The sequence below is a fragment of the Trichechus manatus genome, unplaced genomic scaffold, assembly GCF_000243295.1.
Source record: "Trichechus manatus latirostris isolate Lorelei unplaced genomic scaffold, TriManLat1.0 scaffold00035, whole genome shotgun sequence".
Lineage (NCBI taxonomy): Eukaryota > Metazoa > Chordata > Mammalia > Sirenia > Trichechidae > Trichechus > Trichechus manatus.
Window position 1 is genome coordinate 3,078,256 of NW_004443971.1, and position 21,365 is coordinate 3,099,620.

Consider the following 21,365-nt stretch of genomic DNA (forward strand, 5'->3'; position numbering starts at 1 on the left):
TTTGGTTTGGTTTTTGCAAATTCCCTAAACTTCTGTTTATCTGAAAATGCCGAAATTTTGCCATCATATTTGAGAGACAGTTTTACTGGATGTATAATTCTTAACTGGCAATTTTTTTCCTTCAAGGCTTTATATATGTCATCCCATTGCCTTCTTGCCTGCATGGTTTCTGCTGAGTAGTTTGAGCTTATTCTAATCGACTCTCCTTTGTAGATGACTTTTCTTTTATCCCTAGCCACTCTTAAAATTCTCTCTTTATCTTTGGTTTTGGCAAGTATGATTATAGTATGTCTTGGTGACTTTCTTTTGGGATCTACCTTATGTGGGTTTCAATGAGCATCTTGGATAGATATCTTCTCATCTTTCATGATATTAGGGAAGTTTTCTTTCAACAAATCTTCAACAATTCTCTCTGTATTTTCTGTGACCATGCTCTGTTCTGGTACTCCAGTCACTTGTAGGTTATTTCTCTTGATAGAGCCGCACATAACTCTTAGAATTTCTTTATTGTTTTTAATTGTTTTATCTGATTTTTTCTCAAATAAGTTGGTGTCAAGTTCTTTATGTTCAATCTCACTAATTCTGACTTCTTCTGCCTCAGCTCTGCTCCTATGACTTTCTGTTGAGTTGTCTAATTCTGAAATTTTATTGTTAATCTTCTGGATTTCTGATTGCTATTTATCTATGGATTCTTGCAGCCTGTTAAATTTGTCATTATGCTCTTCTCTAATCTTTTTAAGTTCCTCTAGTGTGTGTTCTGCATTTTGCACAATTTCCTTCCTGATTTCTTGAAGCATTCTGTATATCAATCTTTTGTTTCTGCCTCCGGTAACTCCAAGAAATTTTCTTCCTCCATAAAATTTCCATATTCTTTATTTTGGGAGCTTGCTGAAGCCATCATGGTCTGCTACTTTATGGGATTTCATATTGACTGTTGTCTCCGAGCCATCATAAGTTATTATATTTATTTATTTTATGCTTGTTACTGTGTCCTATCTTCTTGTTTTCTTTTGTTTTGATATGCCCAAATAGGCTGCTCATGTGAGCTAGCCCAATCACCAATGCCCCTGAAGCTCAATGTCCTGCCACTAGGTGGCCAGAACTGCCACTACTTTTGTGAGCTCATGAGTCTGCCCACTCCTCCTGTATGGATTCAGGTCAGGTGTCCAGGTAGTCAGCCACCAACTGTGTGGTGCAGGCTCTCACCTACAGTCCTAGAGAGGCATGGGTGATTGGTGTAGGCACAGGTATCCGGCTGCAGCAGGCAGACACACGCTGAGCAAGGCAGGGGGCTGATGGCTGCCCCCGAGTGTCAAGGAGGAAAGCGTGTCCCTGTTCCCTAGAGTGTGTAGGTAGCTGGGTTTTGAAGCTGGACTATGAGCACCCAACGCTGTTGGCTGTATGGACCGGGGGGCATCTCTTATTCTTGGGCCTCTGCTATGGGTAGGTTAAGACCCTGCTTAATGGGCAAAGCAGTGTCAAATGTCATGAAACTGCCACTTCACAGCTGAAACAGCTGAAGTTAGATTTCAGGTATATACCCTGTTGTACTGCAGTAATGAAAGCCTACGCTGTTGAGATGGGCCCACACAAGTCTGTGCAGTGGTAAAGGCACTCAAAGTCCGTGGATCCCTTATGCCTGTGCCTAGGCAAAGGAGCTGTACCTACCCTGAGTTCCTGGCTTAGAACAGCTGCAGATTATTTTTTCCCCATTTGTTAATTTGTTCCCTTTCCAAGCCCAGGAGAATGGCTCAGGGCACGTGACTAGTCCTGCTTGTGGCCCAGGGGACTCAGCAATCCCTGAAGCCGTCCTGACCCCAGTGCAGAGCAAAAAGCAGGGAGGTAAACGGGAGAGAGGTTTTTCCCTAAAGGGGTGTTTTTGATCCACGCTGTAGGCGAGATGCAAATACTTATCTTTTGCTGATCGAGGGCTGCTTCTCACTGGTTCTGGATGGCTGAGTAGACTCTGTGCCACCAGGTCTCTCCCAGTGTGGAAAACGCCTCCCAAGCACTGCTGCTTGCGTGCTTCACCACTCACCCCCAAGCTGATCTGGGCTGATGAGTTCTGGCTCCCTCTAGGTCCAGTCTGGCAACTCCTCGTTACTTCTGAACAGTCTCACCCTCCCCCTGCCACTCAGTCCAATTCCTGAACTTTGCCTTTGATGTTCGGGGCTCCTAGATTGTCATATATAATCAATTCACTTGTTTTTTCAGGTCTCTGTTGTAAGAGGGACCACCAGAAGCATCGGACTACTCCACCATCTTGGCCCCGCCTCCTCCATGGTTGTTAATTGTTGACCCAAGGAGAATAAATCATTGACAACTTCATTTTTTTCTCCATTCATCATGATGTTGTTTATCAGTCTAGTTGTATTTTCATTTTCTTCATGTTCAGGTGTATTCCATAGGCAGTATGGACTACACTTGCAGGCCACCAAAGCACTGTTCAGTTCTAGGTTAATGTTAGAGCCCATCATGAAAGAGACTGGGCAGAAAAGAAACCACTGGCTTTCATCGGCGATGATTTGGTTTTCAGGCTTTGGGGAAGAGTGGTTGTTTAAGTCCATTGCATCAGGGAAGGGTGGATTTGAAGATGAAGATTAAAACCTTATTGTACTATTGCTTATGGTTTTCCTGTGCACTACATGGCCATGGGTTTAGTTGACATACCCTTTTCTGCTAGAATTCACTGACATTTTCTCCTGCTGATTGCTGGGTACTACTACTGAATAAAATATTTATCTTTAAACAAGCATGAGTATATTTAATTTCCTTCAGATGTTTTATTTTGTTATGTGCTTTGTCTCAGTTCTTATTGAAATAACTGTCCACTTGTACTATGGCTATCTGTATAGAAACATACTATTTTGGCGGTTGTTTTATTTTTATGTATTTGCTTTGGTTGTATGTACTGGGTAGAATTTAGGCACATTAATCATTTTCCAGTAAATTTCTGTGATTTATTACCTGCCATGAGCACTTATACCACTGTATTTCTTTTTAGCTACTTTTTCCAGGGTTAGCAGAATATTGCTGTATATCCAGAACTGATGATTTTCTTCAAGATTCTTGTATATCATGTACCATATTTACATGATAAAATGTTTGCCCATACAAATAAACTTTAAAATTATTTAAAATATATGTGTATGAAAAAGTGCCTGTTTAATTTTCCAAATCATGTTCCTGTAGAGTTGAAATATCTCTTAAACTCTTACCTGTTTTATATGTCACTGTATATGGTATCTACCAAATTAGCAAAGATTAAAAACACCAATACTACTCAGTATTGGTGAGAGCACTGTCATGTACCATTGGTGGGAATATAAATTGGCACATCTTGTCTAAAGGGCAGTTACATGGTGTACATGGTAAGCCTTAAAAATGAGAATAGCCTTTAACCTAGCAATGTTGCTTACAAGAATTCATCCTGATTACAGTAGTCATCTCAATACTATTGATAGTTGCAAAAAATAGGGGCTAATATGATTGTTAATAATAGAAGACTAATAAAATAATGTTCTCTTGCTATTCATAGGCTCTCATTGGCTAATTTTCTAAGTAGATCACCAGATTTTTCTTCCTAGTCCAGAAGCTCTGCTGAAACCTGCTGGTGTTATAAATACTGGTGACATAGCTTCCAGTATCAGAGCAACACGGAAGTACAACAAACTGAAAGATGAGTAGTCTATGCTGAACAAGTAACAAGTAATCCAACAAGTTGGACTATATAAGACTATATGAAGAAGAATACGGCATCAGGATTGGAGGAAGACACATTAACAACCTGTGAGATGCAAATGACACAACCTTGTTTGCTGAAAATTAAGACAACTTGAAACACTTACTGATGAAGGCCAAAGACTACAACCTTCAGTATGGATTGCACCTGAAAGTGAAGAAAACAAAAACCCTCACAACTGGACCAATAAACAACATCGTGGGAAATGAAGAAATTGAAGTTGTCAATGATTTCATTCTACTTGGATCAACAGTCAATGTCCATGGAAGCAGCAGTCAAGAAATCAAACGACGTATTGTATTTGGCAAATAGGCTGTAAAAGATCTCTTTAATGTTTTAAAAAGCAAAGATGTCACTCTGATGACTAAGGTGAGTCTGACCCAAGCCATGGTCTTTTCAACTGCCTCATATGCAAGTAAAAGTTAGACAAGGAAAAAAGAAGTAGAATAATTGATGAATTCAAACTGTGGTGCTGGTGAAGAATATTGAATATACTGTGGACTTCCAGAAAACAAATCAGTCTTAGAAGAAATACAGCCAGAATGCTCTTTAGAAGTGAGGGTGGCAAGACTTTGGCTCACTTACTTTGGGCATGTTGTAGAGAAAATACAACTGCTAGAAAAGGACAGTTGGCAGAAGGTCAGCAAGCAAGAGGGAAGCTCTCAAGGAGAGGAATTGCTACAATAGCGGAAATATGGACTGAAGCATAACAATGATCATGAAAATGGCCTTATACATAAGGTTGTCACGAGTTGGAGCAAACTTGATGGTAACTAATAAATTAAATAAATTATGGCGACTAATGGGACACAACAGTTCAGAAACAAGGACTAGAAGGCAGGAGGCGACAGGAAAGCTGGTAATAGGGAACCCAAGGTTGAGAAGGGACAGTGTTGACATGTCGTGGGGTTGTTAACCATTGTCATAAAACAATACGTGTACTAACTGTTTAATGAGAAACTATTTGTTCTGTAAACCTTCATCTAAAGTACAATAAAAAATTTAAAATCATAAATAAATAGATTATGGCATATCCACGTAATAGAATTCTCTGTAGCCATCAAAAAGAGTTGCTAGAAATGAGTTCAGTAACATGGAAAGGTGATCCCAATACAACCATCTCTGGAATAATAACATTTGTGTGAATGAATACACATACATACACACATACATATCCATACATATATACGTATAGGTATAAAAAAAAGCCCAAACCCATTGCCATTGAGTCGATTCCAACTCATAGAGACCCTGTAGGGCAGAGTAGAACTGCCCCATAGGGTTTCCAAGGCTGTAATCTTTACAAGAGCAGACTGCCACATCTGTCGCCCACAGAGAAGCTGGTGGGCTCAAACCACTGACCTTTTGGTTAGGAGCCAAGTGCTTTAACCACTGAACCACAAGGGCGCCTTACATACATGTATACATGGATAGAAAAAGTTCAGAAGAATGGGTGTTAACAGTTATTTCTGTTGAGGAGTCGTGATTGTTAAGGCTGTGTGTCAACTTGGCTGGGCCATGATTCTCACTGGTTTGGCAGTTATGACATAGTTTGGCAGTCATAGAATGATGTAATCACCTCCATGATGATATCTGATATAATGTGACCATCTCCATAATGGGATCTGCTGTGAGTAGCCAATCAGTTGAAAGGGAGTTTCCTTGGGGGTGTGGCCTGCATCCAATATAGGTGGACTTTCTGTCAAGGCTCCTGGGGTTTTGCTTGCTCTGGATCCTGCAACTGGCTCCTGGTCATCTGACCTCTGATTCTTGGGACCTGAGCTTACAGCTACCTGCTAATCTTGGGATTTGTCAGCCTCTGCAGCCTATAAGCCAGGGGCCTGCCACCTTACTTGCTGATCTTGGTATCTGTTGGCCTTTGCAGCCTGTGAGCCAGAGGCCTGCTACCTGACCTGCCAATCTTGTGTTCTCCAGCCCCTGCAGCTACATGTCAGGAGAAGCCTCCAGCCTGACCCACAGACTTGGGACTTTCCAGCCTCTACAATCGCATGAGCCATTTTCTTGATATAAATCTCTCTCTGTGTATGTATATAGATGCTTCACTGCCTTTGCTTCTCTAGAGAACCCAGTCTACGACAGGAGATATTTTTCTTTTTCTTGTCAGAATTTCCTAATTTTAACATAATAAATATGCCTTGCTTTAATCATAAAAATATTTATTTAAAAAACAGTAAATGAATACAGAAGTCTCTTTTCTAGTTTCCTAACTCTGTGAACATGGGCTCATGTATCAGTCTAGCAGACATGGCCTGTGCCAGGGTGAATCTGATGGCCCCTCCCAAACCTACCCCTCAGCTCAGCTATCCCCCACCATGCAGCAAGGACCCTGCTCACCAAGCCATCCTGGACGCACGGGGTCTCCACCAGCCTCTGAACTCCATTCTCCACAATGACTCCCAGCCAGTTGAGTGCAGCCCAGCACCAGAGATAGTCGTACCCGCCATGCCAGTAGCTCACAAATGCAAACGTCATCGCGGTGGAAAACAGTGTCCCAAGCAGGCCATGCTGGGACCCGCCCACTGGAATGTACACATACCTGGAGAAGGAAGAGGCTGTTAGGGGGGCATGAAGAGGGCTACCTCCACAACACTGCCTGCTCCCCGGGCTTGTTTCTCCTGGAACGCATTGCCATTCACAACCTTGAGTTCTTTAAATTCTTCATCACACCAGGAGATGCCGAAAACACAAGCCTCAGCTCTGTAGGGCTTTAGGCGCAGTGAACACACACGGCAAAGAGCTCTCAGTACTAGAGCAAAACAGCACTTACAAGCAGCAACAGGTGGAGCAATGAATTCAGAGCTTCTGAAAGGGATGCATCCTGGAAGCCTAATCACAAAACGTCATGTAACCTTCTGGCTGCGTGGGGACGCCAAACTTCAACACGGTACGTACTTTACAGTTTAAACCATTAAGTTTACATAAAACCCATTATTTAAGCACATTTGCTGAAAGCACACCCCTAAACTACAGTAGCTAGATGCAGAAGTGGTGAGGCTGGTTCCCCCAGCTTTTAGGCAAGCTGCCCAGAAGCAGCAGCAAATTCACAAGCTAAGAGAAGAGCTCGGTGCTCACAGGGCTGCCAAGTTACCACCAAAATGCACAGCCTTCCGTCAGTATATTCTCCACTCTGAGATGGCTGCCCAAATACGCATAGGCAGGGCCATGTCCTTCAATCAGTATTTTCCCAATAGAGTTGGACAAAACTCACACCTTGGTTGTCAGGACCTTAAGGGCTAGGAACATACTCTTCTTGCAACAGGCACTTAAAACATAGGTTTTTATTGCTAGGAGTCCCTGGGTGGCACTATAATGGGTAAGCACTCAGCTACTAACTAAAAGGTTGGCAGTTAGAATCCACCCAAAGGTGCCTCAGAAGAAAGGCCTGGCAATCTAATTCCAAAAATTCAGCAGTTGAAAACCCTGTGGAGTACAGTTCTACTCCGAGGCACACAGAGTCACTGTGAGTGAGGATCAACTCAATGGCAACTGTTTTTTTTTTTATTGTTGGTCAGTGCTTCTTTGTCCAACTCCTCCAGGAAGGAAAAGGAAATCATTTCCTGAGTGCCCAGTGTGTTCCAGGCACAGCACTAAACTCTTCACACAGATGTTCTATTTGATTCTTTGAAGCATCATATGCTTTTTACCTGCTATCCCAGCATCCCAGCCAGTTTAGCATTTTTCCTGTTTATATATTATTTTAATTTTTTAGAAGAAATTTTATTTTGAAAATAGTTTTTGACCAGAACAATATTATAGGCAAACTGGAAAAAAAAATTAATGTCAACAAAATTTCAAAAGATGATATAATTGTAAATATTTTTAAATTATTTATTTGAAAATTATTCACCCTTCACTCTGAATGTGTTTCAATTTGGATGATAAATTATATGGTCACCCTAGATAGTCCCATTTTATGGATGAGAAGATTGAGGATGGCAAGTTAATTTGCCCAAGATACACAGCTGGAAGGGGAAGATGGGATGCAAACACATCTGTCTGCACCAAAGTTAATGTTCTCCATCACACCTCTGGGTTTACTATTTTAGGCGTCTCCTGGCACTATGCCTTTGTTACTTTGGCTTTGAAACGACAGCCAACAAAAATCTCTGAGAACTGTTTTTATTCCAGAAATTCATATATGGCAGATCTCCAAGGACATGAGGCTGCTTGTTTCAAACCAGAAATGGGTACGTTTCCAGCCTGGAAGATAAAATTCCTTTTTTGCTCTTAATGTCTAGAAGGCAGTAGGTACTAATACCTACTGCCTACTAAGGAGCCCTGGTGGCGCAGTGGTTAAGTGCTTGGCTGCTAACTGAAAGGTCGGTGGTTTGAACCCACCAGCCACTCCATGGGAGAAGGATGTGGCAGTCTGCTTCCATAAAGATTTACAGCCTTGAAAACCCTATGGTCAGTTCTAGTCTAACCCCCAGGGAGCTACGTGTCAGAACTGACTTGATAACTATAGGTTTGGTTTTAGGTACTGCCTAGCTACAGTTGGCAGAAGGAGAGTGAATAGGTTATTTTCTTTTTACATCTTTTTACAAATTCTACCAGTCAGTTCCATGATTAACAAAAAGAAAGTCATATCTCTTTTAGAAATGCAATAGTATGACCCCACTTACTGAGACTTGCTGTACAGAGAAATTGATTTCCCAGTGGAAGGAAGCATTCAGCATCATCTACTCAGCAAAGAAACAATAAAAAGATGGCTTCTTGTCAGTGACTATATGAGTTTGAGTCTGCACAAGGCCTGCCCAGGTATGGCTGGCTTCATGTGGTCATTGCTTGCAGAGAATGTGGCTTGAGGAGGTGAGCGTTCATCTGTAGCTACTCTGTATATTTAAAAGCATCTCACAGGATCAACTCAGCATAGCAAACCCCTAACTAAAGAAAATGAACCTATATAAAATGTTGCTGTTGTTGCTGGTTGTCATCAAGTCAACTCCAACTCACGGTGACCCCACGTATAACAAAATATTGCCAAGTCCTGCACAATCTTCACGATCATTGGTATGTCTGAGTCCATTGTTGTGGCCACTCAGTATTCAGAGTGTTTTCTAATCTAGGGGGTTCATCTTCCAGCACTATATAGGACAATATTCTGTTATGATCCACAGAGTTTCATTGGCTAAGTTTTGAAAGTAGATCAACAGGCTTTTATTCCTAGTCTGTCTTAATCTGGAAGCTCAGCTGAAACTTATCCACTATGGATGATCCCGCTGGTATTTGAAATACCAGTGGCATAGCTTCCAGGATCGTAGCAAAACATAAGCCATCATAGTATGACCAACTGGCAGGTAAGTGGGGGAGAAAATGTTGAAGATGGTATTAACTGAGTGTCCATGTGGCAGGTGCTTTATGTACAGTAAAATTCTGTGAAACCTGGAATCTGTGTAAGGCAGAAACCTGTCAGAGAAGGAAAAACTGAATATTTTCCACTAAAATGAGCAATAGAAAAGTGGTAAGACCGCACGCTGTCAAAGGTGGAAAATTTGTGAAGCCCAGAAAAACAAGACAGTCCCATAAATTTCTGGCTCTCACGGGTTTCACTGTATCTTATTTCTAATCATTAAAAACCACAGTGCAAGGTAATTATGACCAGGCTTACTTTACACAAGAGAGGTGGGATTTGAACCTAGAACTTTCTGGTGTCAGACCTCTCAAGTCTGTTCTGTTGCGCCCTTTATCATAATGAGGGCATTTCTCAGTGAACAATTCCTCCTATTTAACCAAACCTTCAAAGCAGTCCCACAGAAATATCCACCAGTACTTTAGTAACTGAAGAAACACCCTTTCTAGGAAGGAGTCTTGCTCCAAAGAACATTGCTCAATATTTACGAAGGAGTGTAGATCAATGAGCTCTTTCAGCTATTACTCAGTGCCAGAAGGCCAGAGGTATAAGTTCAATTTCTGAACAGACAAATAGTTCCTCTGTCCCACAGGCAGATTACCCCTGTTATTGCACCCATGCTGGCATCCTGCAGATGTCTGACCACTGGGCATAAGAAATGGGTGCTCAGTGGTAGTTGGGGTGGAGAGGGACTCGCCGCTGAGTAGGTACATGTGGAGAGAGAAGTACAACTCTATCTCCCTCGTACCTACTATGAAAAACACCTAAAAATATGCCCTGCAGTTAGAAGTGGGAGTGGTGAGACTCTACCTGGTAAACATATTAATCTTAATATCAGTACATTCCCCTTTTCTAAGAACTTATACAACAGCTTCCTGGCTTGCCATATTATCTCCAAACCCTCGCTCGTAGGCTAATCCCAGACCCCAACAAGGAAGAGGATAAGGCACCCAAGATACTGACAGTCTTGATTTTTACTGTCTCATGGATTGAGTTGAGCTGGGCTTGTAAGTTCCCAGTCTTCCATGACTTCTTGCTTGGAAAGGCTACGGCAGGCAGGTGCTGTCTTGCTAATCTGCTCTGCCTCATCTTTCTACCTTATTTCCTGTAGTTCTCTTGACAAATCCTAGAATCCTGAACAGAAGACCTCCATGCGTTTGGTCATACCTTTTTTACCTCTAGGAGACAGTTACTGGGAGAGACTTTGGGAGACATCCATTCCAAAGAATACAGGTAATTGAAGAGCCTCGAAGCCTATCAACACTTAGTAATCCTATTTCTCCTATTAAAGTCAAAGCTCGTGGCCCCAGTACTCTAGAACTACCCCAGCCTCAAGAAATTTACCACCCAAAATGAAAGTAGTGGCCCTTTAAAGACTAAAGCCTTTAGTAGCTGGGAAGAGCAAGACTTCTGGTTTGCATCACACTCTAAGTGAAAGGACCTCAACATGGCTTCCCCTGTGCTCTGAGATGCGTTCCTCCTTAGCATTCTCTGTAGAGCTGGCTGGGTTCCCCTAAACCCAGCTTTCTTGGGCAGTGACTCACCTGAACTAACTCTGGCTCTGCCTTTGGCCTTGGCCCCCACTTTAGCTCTCTTTGTCACAGCCCACATCTCCATCCTCTAGATAGAAGATAAAAGTGTGGTATTTAGTTCTCACAAAGGATCATACAGACCTACTATGATGGTTAATGATATGTGTCAACTTGGCTAGGCTATCACTCTCAGTGGTTTGGCAAATACTAGACTGTTTGCTCTTCCATAATGTAATATAATGTAATCACCTTCCATAATCTGATCTGATGTGATGAGCCAATCAGTTGAAAGGGGAGTTTTCTTCACGGGTGGTCTGCCTCCAGTATATAAATGGATGTTCTGGCAAAGCTCGCTCTCTCACTCAACCCTGAGACCCTGCACTCTTCTTGTCCCCTGACCTCTGGTTCCTGGGATGTAAGCCTGCAGAAGTCTCTGGTCTACCACCTGATCTGCAGATTTCGGATTCACCAGTACCCACAATCCCACGAGCCAGCAGAGGTCTTCAGCCGACTGCTGACTGTATGATGACCACAATTGCGTGAGCCATTTCCTTGAAATAAAAATCAGTCTCTCTCAGATAGATGCAGATTGATGATAGATTGATGACAGACAGACAGATATAGATACATATACACATCTCACTAGCTTTGCTCCTCTAGAGAACCCAGACTAAGACACATACTTATGAAAAGTTTTCAACAGGAAGACACACACAAGAAATAAAATTTCCTTTTACTATCTTCCTGCCCAATACAGATCATAATGGAATTTTAATAAATAAAAACCAGCAGTGGGTTAATGGACAACTACAGACTTTATCGTCTCCAGAATGCTAAGAGGGGGCAAATTTCAAAGCAGAGGGCATATTTTGAGCTGGGCTAATTCTCAGTTCCTTTACCGAAAGATGCTGGATGTAAATTTCATATGCAACTCTGAAAAATTACCTATTAAAAATGCTATGCCCTGCAGCCATCTAAGATACTCCACTGGTCTCATCCCTTCGGGAGCAAGGGAGAATGAAGAGAACAAGATACAAGGAAAAGATTAGTCCAAAGGACTAATGGACCACAGCTACCATGGCTCCCACCAGACTGAGTCCAGTACAACTAGACGGTGCCCGGCTACCACCACTGACTGCTGTGACCGGGATCACAACAGAGGGTCCTGGACAGAGCTGGAGAAAAATGTAGAACAAAATTCTAACTCACGAAAAGACCAGACTTACTGGCCTGAGAGAGACTGGAGAAACTTCAAGAGTATGGCCCCTGGACACCCTTTCAGCTCAGTAATGAAGTCACTCCCGAGGTTCACCCTTCAGCCAAAGATCAGATAGCCCATAAAACAAAACGAGACTAATAGGGCAAAACAGTCCAGGGACAGGGACTAGAAGGCAGGAGGGGACAGGAAAGCTGGTTAATAGGGAACCCAAGATTGAGAAGGGACAGTGTTGACATGTCATGGGGTTGTTAACCATTGTCATAAAACAGTTTGTGTGCTGCTTAATGAGAAACTATTTGTTCTGTAAACCTCCATCTAAACTACAATTAAAAAAAAATGCTATGCCCTACTTGGCAAAGAGAACAGTATAGAATTTATAAGATAGAAATTAAACTCAAGCTATATTTAGTCCACGTTTAAACTTCTAGGTTCATTTAATTACATGACAACATTAAAACAAATATATTTGTATATGTATATATATATATATATTTTTTTTTTCCATTCCACAAAGCTACTTAGCTCAGTTAAGTTGAAGTATTGTGCTGGTAAACCCAAACCTATAGCTTCCATCCCAGAGAATATTCCTACTCCTCCTTCACAGATCAAAACCCAAACTCTGGCTCCCAAAAAGCTCTAGCTTGCTCACTGTAGAAGAGGCTGAAAGAGTGTAAGTGGTTCAGTCAAACTGTATTCGCCACGAGAACACAGCCCAAGAGCAACAGTTGCAAAGCACGGGACAAGGAGGGCAATGCTTAAGAGCTGGAAGACATGGCCTTGGGTACTGCTGTGCCACTTACCAGTTTCTGTAAGCCTGAGTTTGTCACATGAGCCTGCTCAGCTTCAGTGCATATGCTGAGCATAAATGAGAGGAGCAGAGCCTTCTTTGAGTGCGAGTTGCTGTGGAGATCAGGTGAGATCATACATGTGCAAGGACTGTGGAAATTTTAACACACTATAAATGGAAGGATGCATACTTATTAACAACGGGCCAGCAGCAGCACTTTTGCATTCAAGAAAAAAACAAAATGCCATTATCATAATTATTCACATTCCTGTATCTTTAATAAGCATTTGAAGGCACCAAGAACTCTGGACTGCTCACTCAAAGATGTTCTTTACTTAAAAGCATTAGTATTAAATATGCTACCACCAGATTCAGGCTACTTAGCTAGTGCAAATGCATCAAAAGCTATGAAGTCAACACCCACACAGGCTTGCTGGTTATGCTTTCTTTTAAGATGGTGGATGAGCTGTAACCCAGACGGCAACCGCCTGCTGTCCAAACACGTGACACCAGCTACTCGGGCCTAGAGAGTATGTTCATGAGTCAGGGTGAAACACACCTTCGCACAGCTTGGTCCATCACCATGAGCTCCCATCAAATCACTGTTGCCCTTCCATGCAGGTTCCCTCTTATCTACTGAATACAAGTCACCTGACCAAGTCCTTTCCTTGTAACAGGTGACTGTTGTATGGGCAGGGCCTAAAGAAAGTCCTTATACAGGTTAACTCGTTAAATTAGTTTTAAGCAGACTAATGACGTTTCAGGAGTCCCTGGGTGGTACAAACGGTTAATGTGCTCAGCTGTTAACCAAAGGTTGGAGGTTCAAGTCCACCCAGAGGCACCTTGGAAGAAAGGCCAGGCAATCTACTTCTGAAAAATCAGCCACTGAAAACCCTATAGAGCACAGCTCTACTCTGACACATATGGAGTTGCCATGAGTCAGAACTGACTTGATGGAAACTGGTTACAGATGCTCAAGGGGCCCTGGTGGCTCAGGGTAGAATTCTTACCGTCCATGCAGGATACCCAGGTTTGATTCCAGGCCAATGCAAATCATGCTGCAGCTGTAACTCCCACCCAGGTAACTGGGCGGGATTGTGTGATAGGGTAATTGTGGCCCACCAAGGGGATTGGTCAGTTTTGCCTTAAAGAGAGCCAATTCCAGAGCAGAGAGAGGATCCCACCATCACCAAGGAAGAACAGCCAGCTGGAGAGTGCATCCTTTGGACCCGGGATCCCTTTACTGAGAAGCTCCTGGAAGCAGGAGACCGAGAGAGAAAGCAAGCTGTAACCCTGAAGATGGTGAGAAGCAGTGGCAGGAAAGACCCGGCAGCCAAGACCCGGCAGCAGGAGATGGAGCAGTGGGCTTCCCAGCCCACGGAGAGAGGAAGCTGAGTGCCTTTAGGGAGAGACCTAGGGCCAGGGAGAGGCATGCCTGCAAGCACAGCTGGGAAGAGGCTGTCCTGATGGAAGAACTGTATCCTGAGTGTTCCTGAGCCTGAATTGTAACTGTTACTTCCCTAATAAACCCCGTAATCATGAGTATGGTCTGTCAGTTCTGCGCAGCCATTGGAATGAATTACTGAACCCAGCAGAGAGTGCTGTAGGAGGGATTGTTGGTGTCAGAATTAGTAAAGATGGTGGAGAGAGGAGGCTTGTCTGGCTTCTACCTCATGGGAGTCAGCCTTGGGATGTAGATATTGGTTCTCCTTCCCCCATTGTGGGGTTAGAGGAGGTCAGACACCACCCCATGCCATTTTTACACATGTACACTCATCTCTTTTGCTATGATGCTGAACAGATTTCAGTGGCGCCTACAGACTAAGATGGACTAGGAAGAAAAGCCTGGTGATCTTTTTCCAAAATTCAGCCAGTGAAAACCCTATGAATCACAACAGTCCAATCCGCAACCAATTATGAGGATGGAGTAGAGCTAGGCAGAGTTTTATTCCATTGGGAATGGGGTCATCATGAGCCAGGGGCCAACTCAACAGCAGCTAACAACAACAACAGAGTCTTGGTATTACAATCCACACTACAGACTGAAAACAAAACAATACAAACCTCTTTACAATGCCATGTTTCAAAACTAGCTTCTGGTCACAAAAGGGGGCATGGGAAAGCATAGGGGGAGGCGAACACCAAAAAGAGGTGTGCACTTTTTCCCTCCATGAGGTTCGTAACCCATCTTCTTCTGCCTGAGAGCACAATGAAACCTCAGCAATTCCCAGGGCTCCCAGGTTATAAATAAACACCACATGAAACAGATTCTTTGGGGGTTTGAGAGGTAGTTTATACCTCCCCTGTGCTGCGCAGGGGAGTCTAATCACTTATAAAGAGGTCCTCAAGCCTCAGTTTAATAACCTCCAAGATTCCCTGGCTGCCTGCTTGTCTTTCCACCTTCTTCCCAAGGGGATGATAAAAGCATTTATAAACTTCACTAGGCCAGCTGGAGAGGCGCAAACGTGGATGTATGCATGATACAGGTATATATGATCCCTACCTCACAGTCAGAGTGGGAGAGCTGGTGGGAAAGACCCCCTCTCCCCTGCCCCTAACATTTCCCAACCCTGGATCCATCAGCAACTCCCAAATCCAGGAATCAAGATGACAACCATCCTGAGCACATGCCTCTTCTTACTAGCAGTTGTACTCTCTGTTTCTCCACGATGTTGCCTTCCGATTGCTGCCTTTCGCTCATATCCTGTTCGGTGCCACTCCTGCTGGTCCTCATCTTCTAACTCATTTATCACGGCTTTTAGGAAAATGTCCACTGTAAAATGAACTGGTACGACTGAAAGGTTACTGTGCTGGTACAATGCCTTGGAGTCTCTAGAAGTAAGTGTTCCGAAGAAAACTGCAATAAAGAAATGCCTAACTGGCTACCAGAGCATCTCATTTTCCATCTGGTTTTATGGTGTAATGATTTTCGAGGCAGCCACGCTGGACAGCTCAGAGGTAAGGTATGGGGCCTCCACAGGTGTATACTGTAGGTCTCCATGGCAACACAGTGCATCACATATAAAGTCCAGTCAGTTGGTCAGTTAGACAAAACAAACATTAACAGCTGAGGTGTGTAAGATGGAGGAAAAAAGGCAAGTACATTGTCTTCAGTCTGATAATGTTATGTTGCTATGTGCCATCGAGTCAGTTTCGACTCATAGCGATCCTACGTACAAAAGAACAAAACACTGCCCAGTCCTGCGCCATCCTCACAATCCTCGTTATGCTTGGGCCCACTGTTGCAGCCACTGTGTCAATCCATCTCTTTGAAGGTCTTCCTCTTATTCGCTGACCTTCTACTTTACCAAGCATGATGTCCTTCTCCAGGGAGTGGGTCCTCTCGATAACATGTCCAAAGTATGTGAGACAAAGTCTCGCCATCCTCGCTTCTAAGAAACATTCTGGCTAGACTTCTTCCAAGACAGATTTATTTGTTCTTCTGTCAGTTTATGGTATATTCAATATTCTTCAACAAAACCATGATTCAAAGCCATCAATTCTTCTTCAGTCTCCCTTATTCATTGTCCAGTTTTCGCATGCACATGAGGTGACCGAATACACCATGGTTTGCATCAGGCGCACCTTAGTTATTAAAGTGACATCTTTGCATTTAAACGCTTTAAAGAGGACTTTTGCAACAGATTTGCCCGGTGCAATGCGTCTTTGATTTCACGACTGCTACTTCCATGGGCATTCATTGTGGATATAAGTGAAATCCTCGACAACTTCAATCTGTTCTCCGTTTACCATGATGTTGCTTATTGGTCCAGTTGAGGATTTCTGTTTTCTTTAGTTGAGGTGTGATCCATAGTGAAGGCTGTGGTCTTTGGTCTTCATCAGTACATGCTTCAAGTCCTCTTCACTTTCAGCAAGGAAGGTTGTGTCATCTGCAGATCACAGGTTGTTAATGAATCTTCCTCCAATCCTAATACCGTGTTCTTCTTCATATTGTCCAGCTTCTCAGATTATTTGCTCAGTTTACAGATTGAATACATATGGTGAAAGGATAAACCCCAATGCACACTTTTCTTTACTTTACACCATGCAGTAACCCCTTGTTCTGTTTGAATGACTGCCTCTTGGTCTATGTACAGGTTCCTCATGAGCACACTTAACTGTTCTGGAATTCCCATTCTTTGCACTGTTATCCATAATTTGTTATGATACACAGTTGAATGCCTTTGCATAGTCAATAAAACACAGGTAAACATCTTTCTGGTATTCTCTGCTTTCAGCCAGATCCATCTGACATCAGCAATGATATCGTTTGGTCCATGTCCTCTTCTGAATCCAGGTTGAATTTCCAGCAGTTCCCTGTCGATGTACTGCTGCAGCCACTTTTGAATGATCTTCAGCAAAATTTTACTTGTGTGTGATATTACTGATATTGTTCAATAATTTCTGCAGTCTTTCTTTGGAATTGGTACAAATATGGATCTCTTCCAGTTGGTTGGCCAGGTAGCTGTCTTCCAAATTTCTTGGCATAGGCTAATAACAGCCAAGTGTATTACACTAAGGGTCCCATCTACAGTAGATTCTCACTACACTTACGTCTTAAATTAAAGCCATCAGCCTGGTTTTTTCAAAGCCATTCTCCAGTTGGATCCCTCCTATGTCACCAACTCCATTTTATGAGTTTCCAAAACAGATTCTCCACTCTAATCAATTAACTTCCCCTGCGATCCTGCACCTACCTGGGCTCTGGAATCATACCACCCCATCCCCAACCACAGAAGACCCTTGGCCATCTTTTCCACCATTCGGGTTCAAAATGGGTTCAAAATGCACTTCAAGGAACATTTCCCTAGTCATCTCACCATATTCCAGTGGCCCTCTCACCAGACCACAAACTGACCAATCCCCTCAGAAGGCCACAGTCAATTAATCTGCATAGCAATTGACCAATTTCCACAAGGTCACTTGATCTTATTGGGAGGTTTTACATACCTTATTTTCATAGTAGAGTAACCAATCCTTGCAGGGTACATAAAATAGACCGATCACATGGCAAGCTGTGGCTCAACCAACTATTTCTGGCAGAATTATAAATCCAAGGCCAGAAAGGCCATATATACAAGAAACCATTGCACTGCACAAGTTGGGATAGGGTGTTCACAAGGCCAACAAGCGTGTGGCTTTGACCTTTTGCTGGATCACTTGCCTTAACTTTTCTAATTAAGGAAGCTTAAAATCTCTTCCTGTGCCATGAATGTCACTTCCAGCTCCAGTGGGCTGTATAGTGACAAGAGGAGTAGTGGTAGGTCAGGACTATTATTGGACATGAACAAATAAGCACACACACACACACACACACACACACACACACACACAAAGCACCTTAGAGGACAGAGAAGGGTGGGAGTGGGGATGGGTAAGCCAGGATCAAGGATTTCAGTGACGGTCACTTCTTGGGGCCTTGATTAACAACTGGGAACAATTCATGGGCTATGAGAAAACTAGGGAATGAGGTTTCTATACTTTGAAACATTTTAGACATAAGCATAAATTTTCTTTTTAATTTTCTTTATTGTGATTTAAGTGAAAGTTTTCAGTTCAAGTTAGTTTCTCACACAAAAATTTATACACAAATTGTTATGTGACCCTAGTTGCTCTCCCTATAATGTGACAACACACTCCTCCTTTCCACCCTGGATTTCCCGTGTCCATTCAGCCAGCTCCTGTCCCTTTTTGCCTTCTCATCTCACCTCCGGACAGGAGCTGCCCATTTAGTCTCATGTATCTACTTGAGCTCAGAAGCACTCTCTTCACAAATATCATTTTATGTTTTACAGTCCAGTCTACGTCTGAGAAGAATTGGCGTTGGGAATGGTTTCAGTTCTGGGCTAACAGAGAGTCCAGGGGCCATGTCTTTCAGGGTCCTTTCAGTCTCAGTCAGACCATTAAGTCTGGTCTTTTTACTAAAATTTGAGTTCTGCACCCCACTTTTCTCCTGCACCGTCAGGGACTCTCTGTTGTGTTCCCTGTCAAAGCGGTCATTGGTGGTAGCTGGGCACCATATAGTTCTTCTGGTCTCAGGCTAATGGAGTCTCTGGTTTATGTGGCCCTTTCCGTCTCTTGGGCTAATATTTTCCTTGTGTCTTTGGTGTTCATCATTCTTCTCTGCTCCAGGTGGGTTGGGACCAATTGATGCATCTTAGATGGCCGCTCACTAGCTTTTAAGACCCCAGATGCCACTCACCAAAATGGGATGCAGAACACTTTCTTAATAAACTTTGTTATGCCTATTGACCTAGATGTCCCCCTGAAATCATGGTCCCCAGACCCTCGCCCCGGCTACTCTGTCCCTCGAAGTGTTTGGTTGTGTTCAGGAAACTTCTTAGCAGTTTTTGAAAAATTATGATAAATTATAACAATGTGTTGTTTTGAAACTGGTTTCTATTAAAATAGAAAGCATCTGTCTTCTTTGATCATCAGTACGCGGAGCTCCTGAAACACTAGTTTATGTTCCTGAGTTCCACTTTCCCAACCCCTCTGCTGCCATGAAGTTAGCTCTGATCTGTTAACCAACGTGAAATGCACGAGGAAGGGGTTTTTGAAGGAAACCTTTCCTAGTGGCAAATTGTTGCTGTTAGTTGCTGTTGAGTCAGCCCTACTCATGGCGACCTTATCTGTAACAGAATAAAATGGTGCCTGGTCCTATACCATCTTCATGACTGTTGGTATGTTTGAGTTCATTGTTGCAGCCATTGTGTCAATCCATCTCACTGAGGGTTTCCCTCACCTTCACCGGCTCTCCACTTTACCAAACATGATATCCTTCTCCAGTGGTAGGTCCCTCCTGATGGAATATCCAAAGTAAGTGAGTAAAAGTCTCGGACAATATTCAGTAATCCAAAGCATTTTCACTGGCTGATTTTTGGAATTAGATTACCAGGCCTCTCTTCCTAGTCTGTCTTAGTCTGGAAGCTCCACTGAAACCTGTCCACCATAGGTGACCTGCTGGCATTTGAAATACTGGTGCTGTAAGTTCTAGCATCATAGCAACATGCAAGCCACCACAGTATGACAAGTTGACAGAGAGGTGGTGGAGCGGCAAACTACCGTGCCTCAATTTATCTGCTTTGTCAATTCAGACATTTGTATTCTTAACTTTCTTAAAGAGTGACAGCACACTGGTAATGAAAACGTTCACCAGGGCCAGCCACACACAGAACTCAACACCCAGAATACAGGGTCCCGGACAAGCTGGAGAAAAATGTAGAACAAAATTTTAAATCACAAAAAAAAGAAAAAAAGAAAGAAAGAAAGACCAAACTTACTGGTCTGACAGAGAATGGAGAAACCCCGAGAGTATGGCCTCCAGACACTCTTTTAACTCAATACTGAAGTTACTCCTGTGTTTCACCCTTCAGCCAAAGATTAGTCAGGCCCATAGAACAAACAATAATACACATAGCTAACCCAGGTATACGAGACTAAATGGGCACACCAGCCCAGGAGCAAGGATGAGATGGCAGGAGGGGACAGGAAAGCTGGATGAGTGGAAATGGGGAACCCATGGTCAAGAAGGGGAGAGTGTTGCCACGTTGTGGAGTTGACAACCAATGTCATAAAACAAATGTGTATTAATTATTTAATGAGAAACTAATTTGCTCTGTTCACCTTCATCTAAAGCACAATTAAAAAAAAAAAAAGAATTGAATGCCAAGAGAGGGAGAAAAGTGGGAGAAAATGCTAGTAGGTGTCATATGGGCATTGCTTTCAAAATACTGCCATTCCAAATTGCCTTCACAAGAAAGAAAAAAAAAAATCTCAGACACTGAAATTATTTTCAAAACTAAGCAAAGTGAAATGGTTGCTGGTGGTAATAATGAGGCCTCTCCCTCCCTGGACTGAAATAAAAACTCTGACAAAATCAGCTTTGACAGAACTGTTTCAACTGCCTTTCATTTATCTCATTATGATCCACCATCTGTATCAAAAATGATACCTTTTAAGGCTGGGAGCTGGAAGGGAAAACCGACAATGCTTGGGTTTTGGGCATGAATGACAATAAATCCACGGTAGCATCATTTACGGAAACAAAGCAAGAACATCATCCTAGGCCCAGGAAACACAATGCCCTGGTAAGCATTTTTCCCTTAATGCAGTAAGAGCGGCCCGGATGCTGATGCTTATTTAAAAATCCCATGGTAATTGAATGAACTCTTGAGTGCACATTAGAGATTAATGTTTTAAGAGCTAGCACTTTACAGAGACAATCTAAGGATGACATTTAACGCGTGTCACAAAAGACAGGGTTTGCTGTAGATTAAAATGCTCACTGCTCATGCAATAAAATCATAAGAAATCCAAGATGTTATTAGCCATGACATCAAGATATTAATATGGTAGCCCAGGCTGGGAAACAGCCACTTTCCAAAGGCTAAGGAAAGAAGTGGACAATACTGATGCCATTTTACTCCTCCCTAGGCACCCTCTAAAGTGGGATCAAGGAGAGAAAACACGGTTTATGGGCTGGAGTGTAGTGACTTTGACTTTTACCTTATCCTCGAGAAAGGAAGCAGATAAGAGAATAGGCAATCAATTACTTCCCAGCTACTGGCTGCTAATGTGGCAGAGAGAGGTCAGGTCTTGAGTTTGAGGAAGTAGAGAGGCAGCTGGGTGTAAATGAAGGAACTGGTGTTCCAAATTCCCTCTCCCACCACATTCCTGCCTTCTAAGACTGTGACAGGAAAAACTGTAGACAA

At 42.9% G+C, this 21,365-nt stretch overlaps 1 protein-coding gene and 1 long non-coding RNA gene across 4 annotated transcripts in view; one reads left to right on the forward strand and one right to left on the reverse strand.

Moving 5' to 3' along the window:
* The window catches only part of LOC111820374 (uncharacterized), a 19,726-nt gene extending 16,250 nt beyond the window's left edge, over positions 1-3,476 (forward strand). Inside the window, exon 3 of the long non-coding RNA XR_002823913.1 lies at positions 2,215-3,476. This is a non-coding gene — a long non-coding RNA (uncharacterized LOC111820374). The remainder of the gene's footprint in view (positions 1-2,214) is intronic.
* HHAT (hedgehog acyltransferase) overlaps positions 1-21,365 on the reverse strand; it is a 635,839-nt gene that overhangs the window by 157,014 nt on the left and 457,460 nt on the right. For all 3 annotated transcript variants that reach the window (XM_023730279.1, XM_023730278.1, XM_012555207.2), the window contains one exon: positions 6,098-6,299. In XM_023730279.1, coding sequence (XP_023586047.1) covers positions 6,098-6,299 — 202 coding nt within the window. The remainder of the gene's footprint in view (positions 1-6,097; positions 6,300-21,365) is intronic.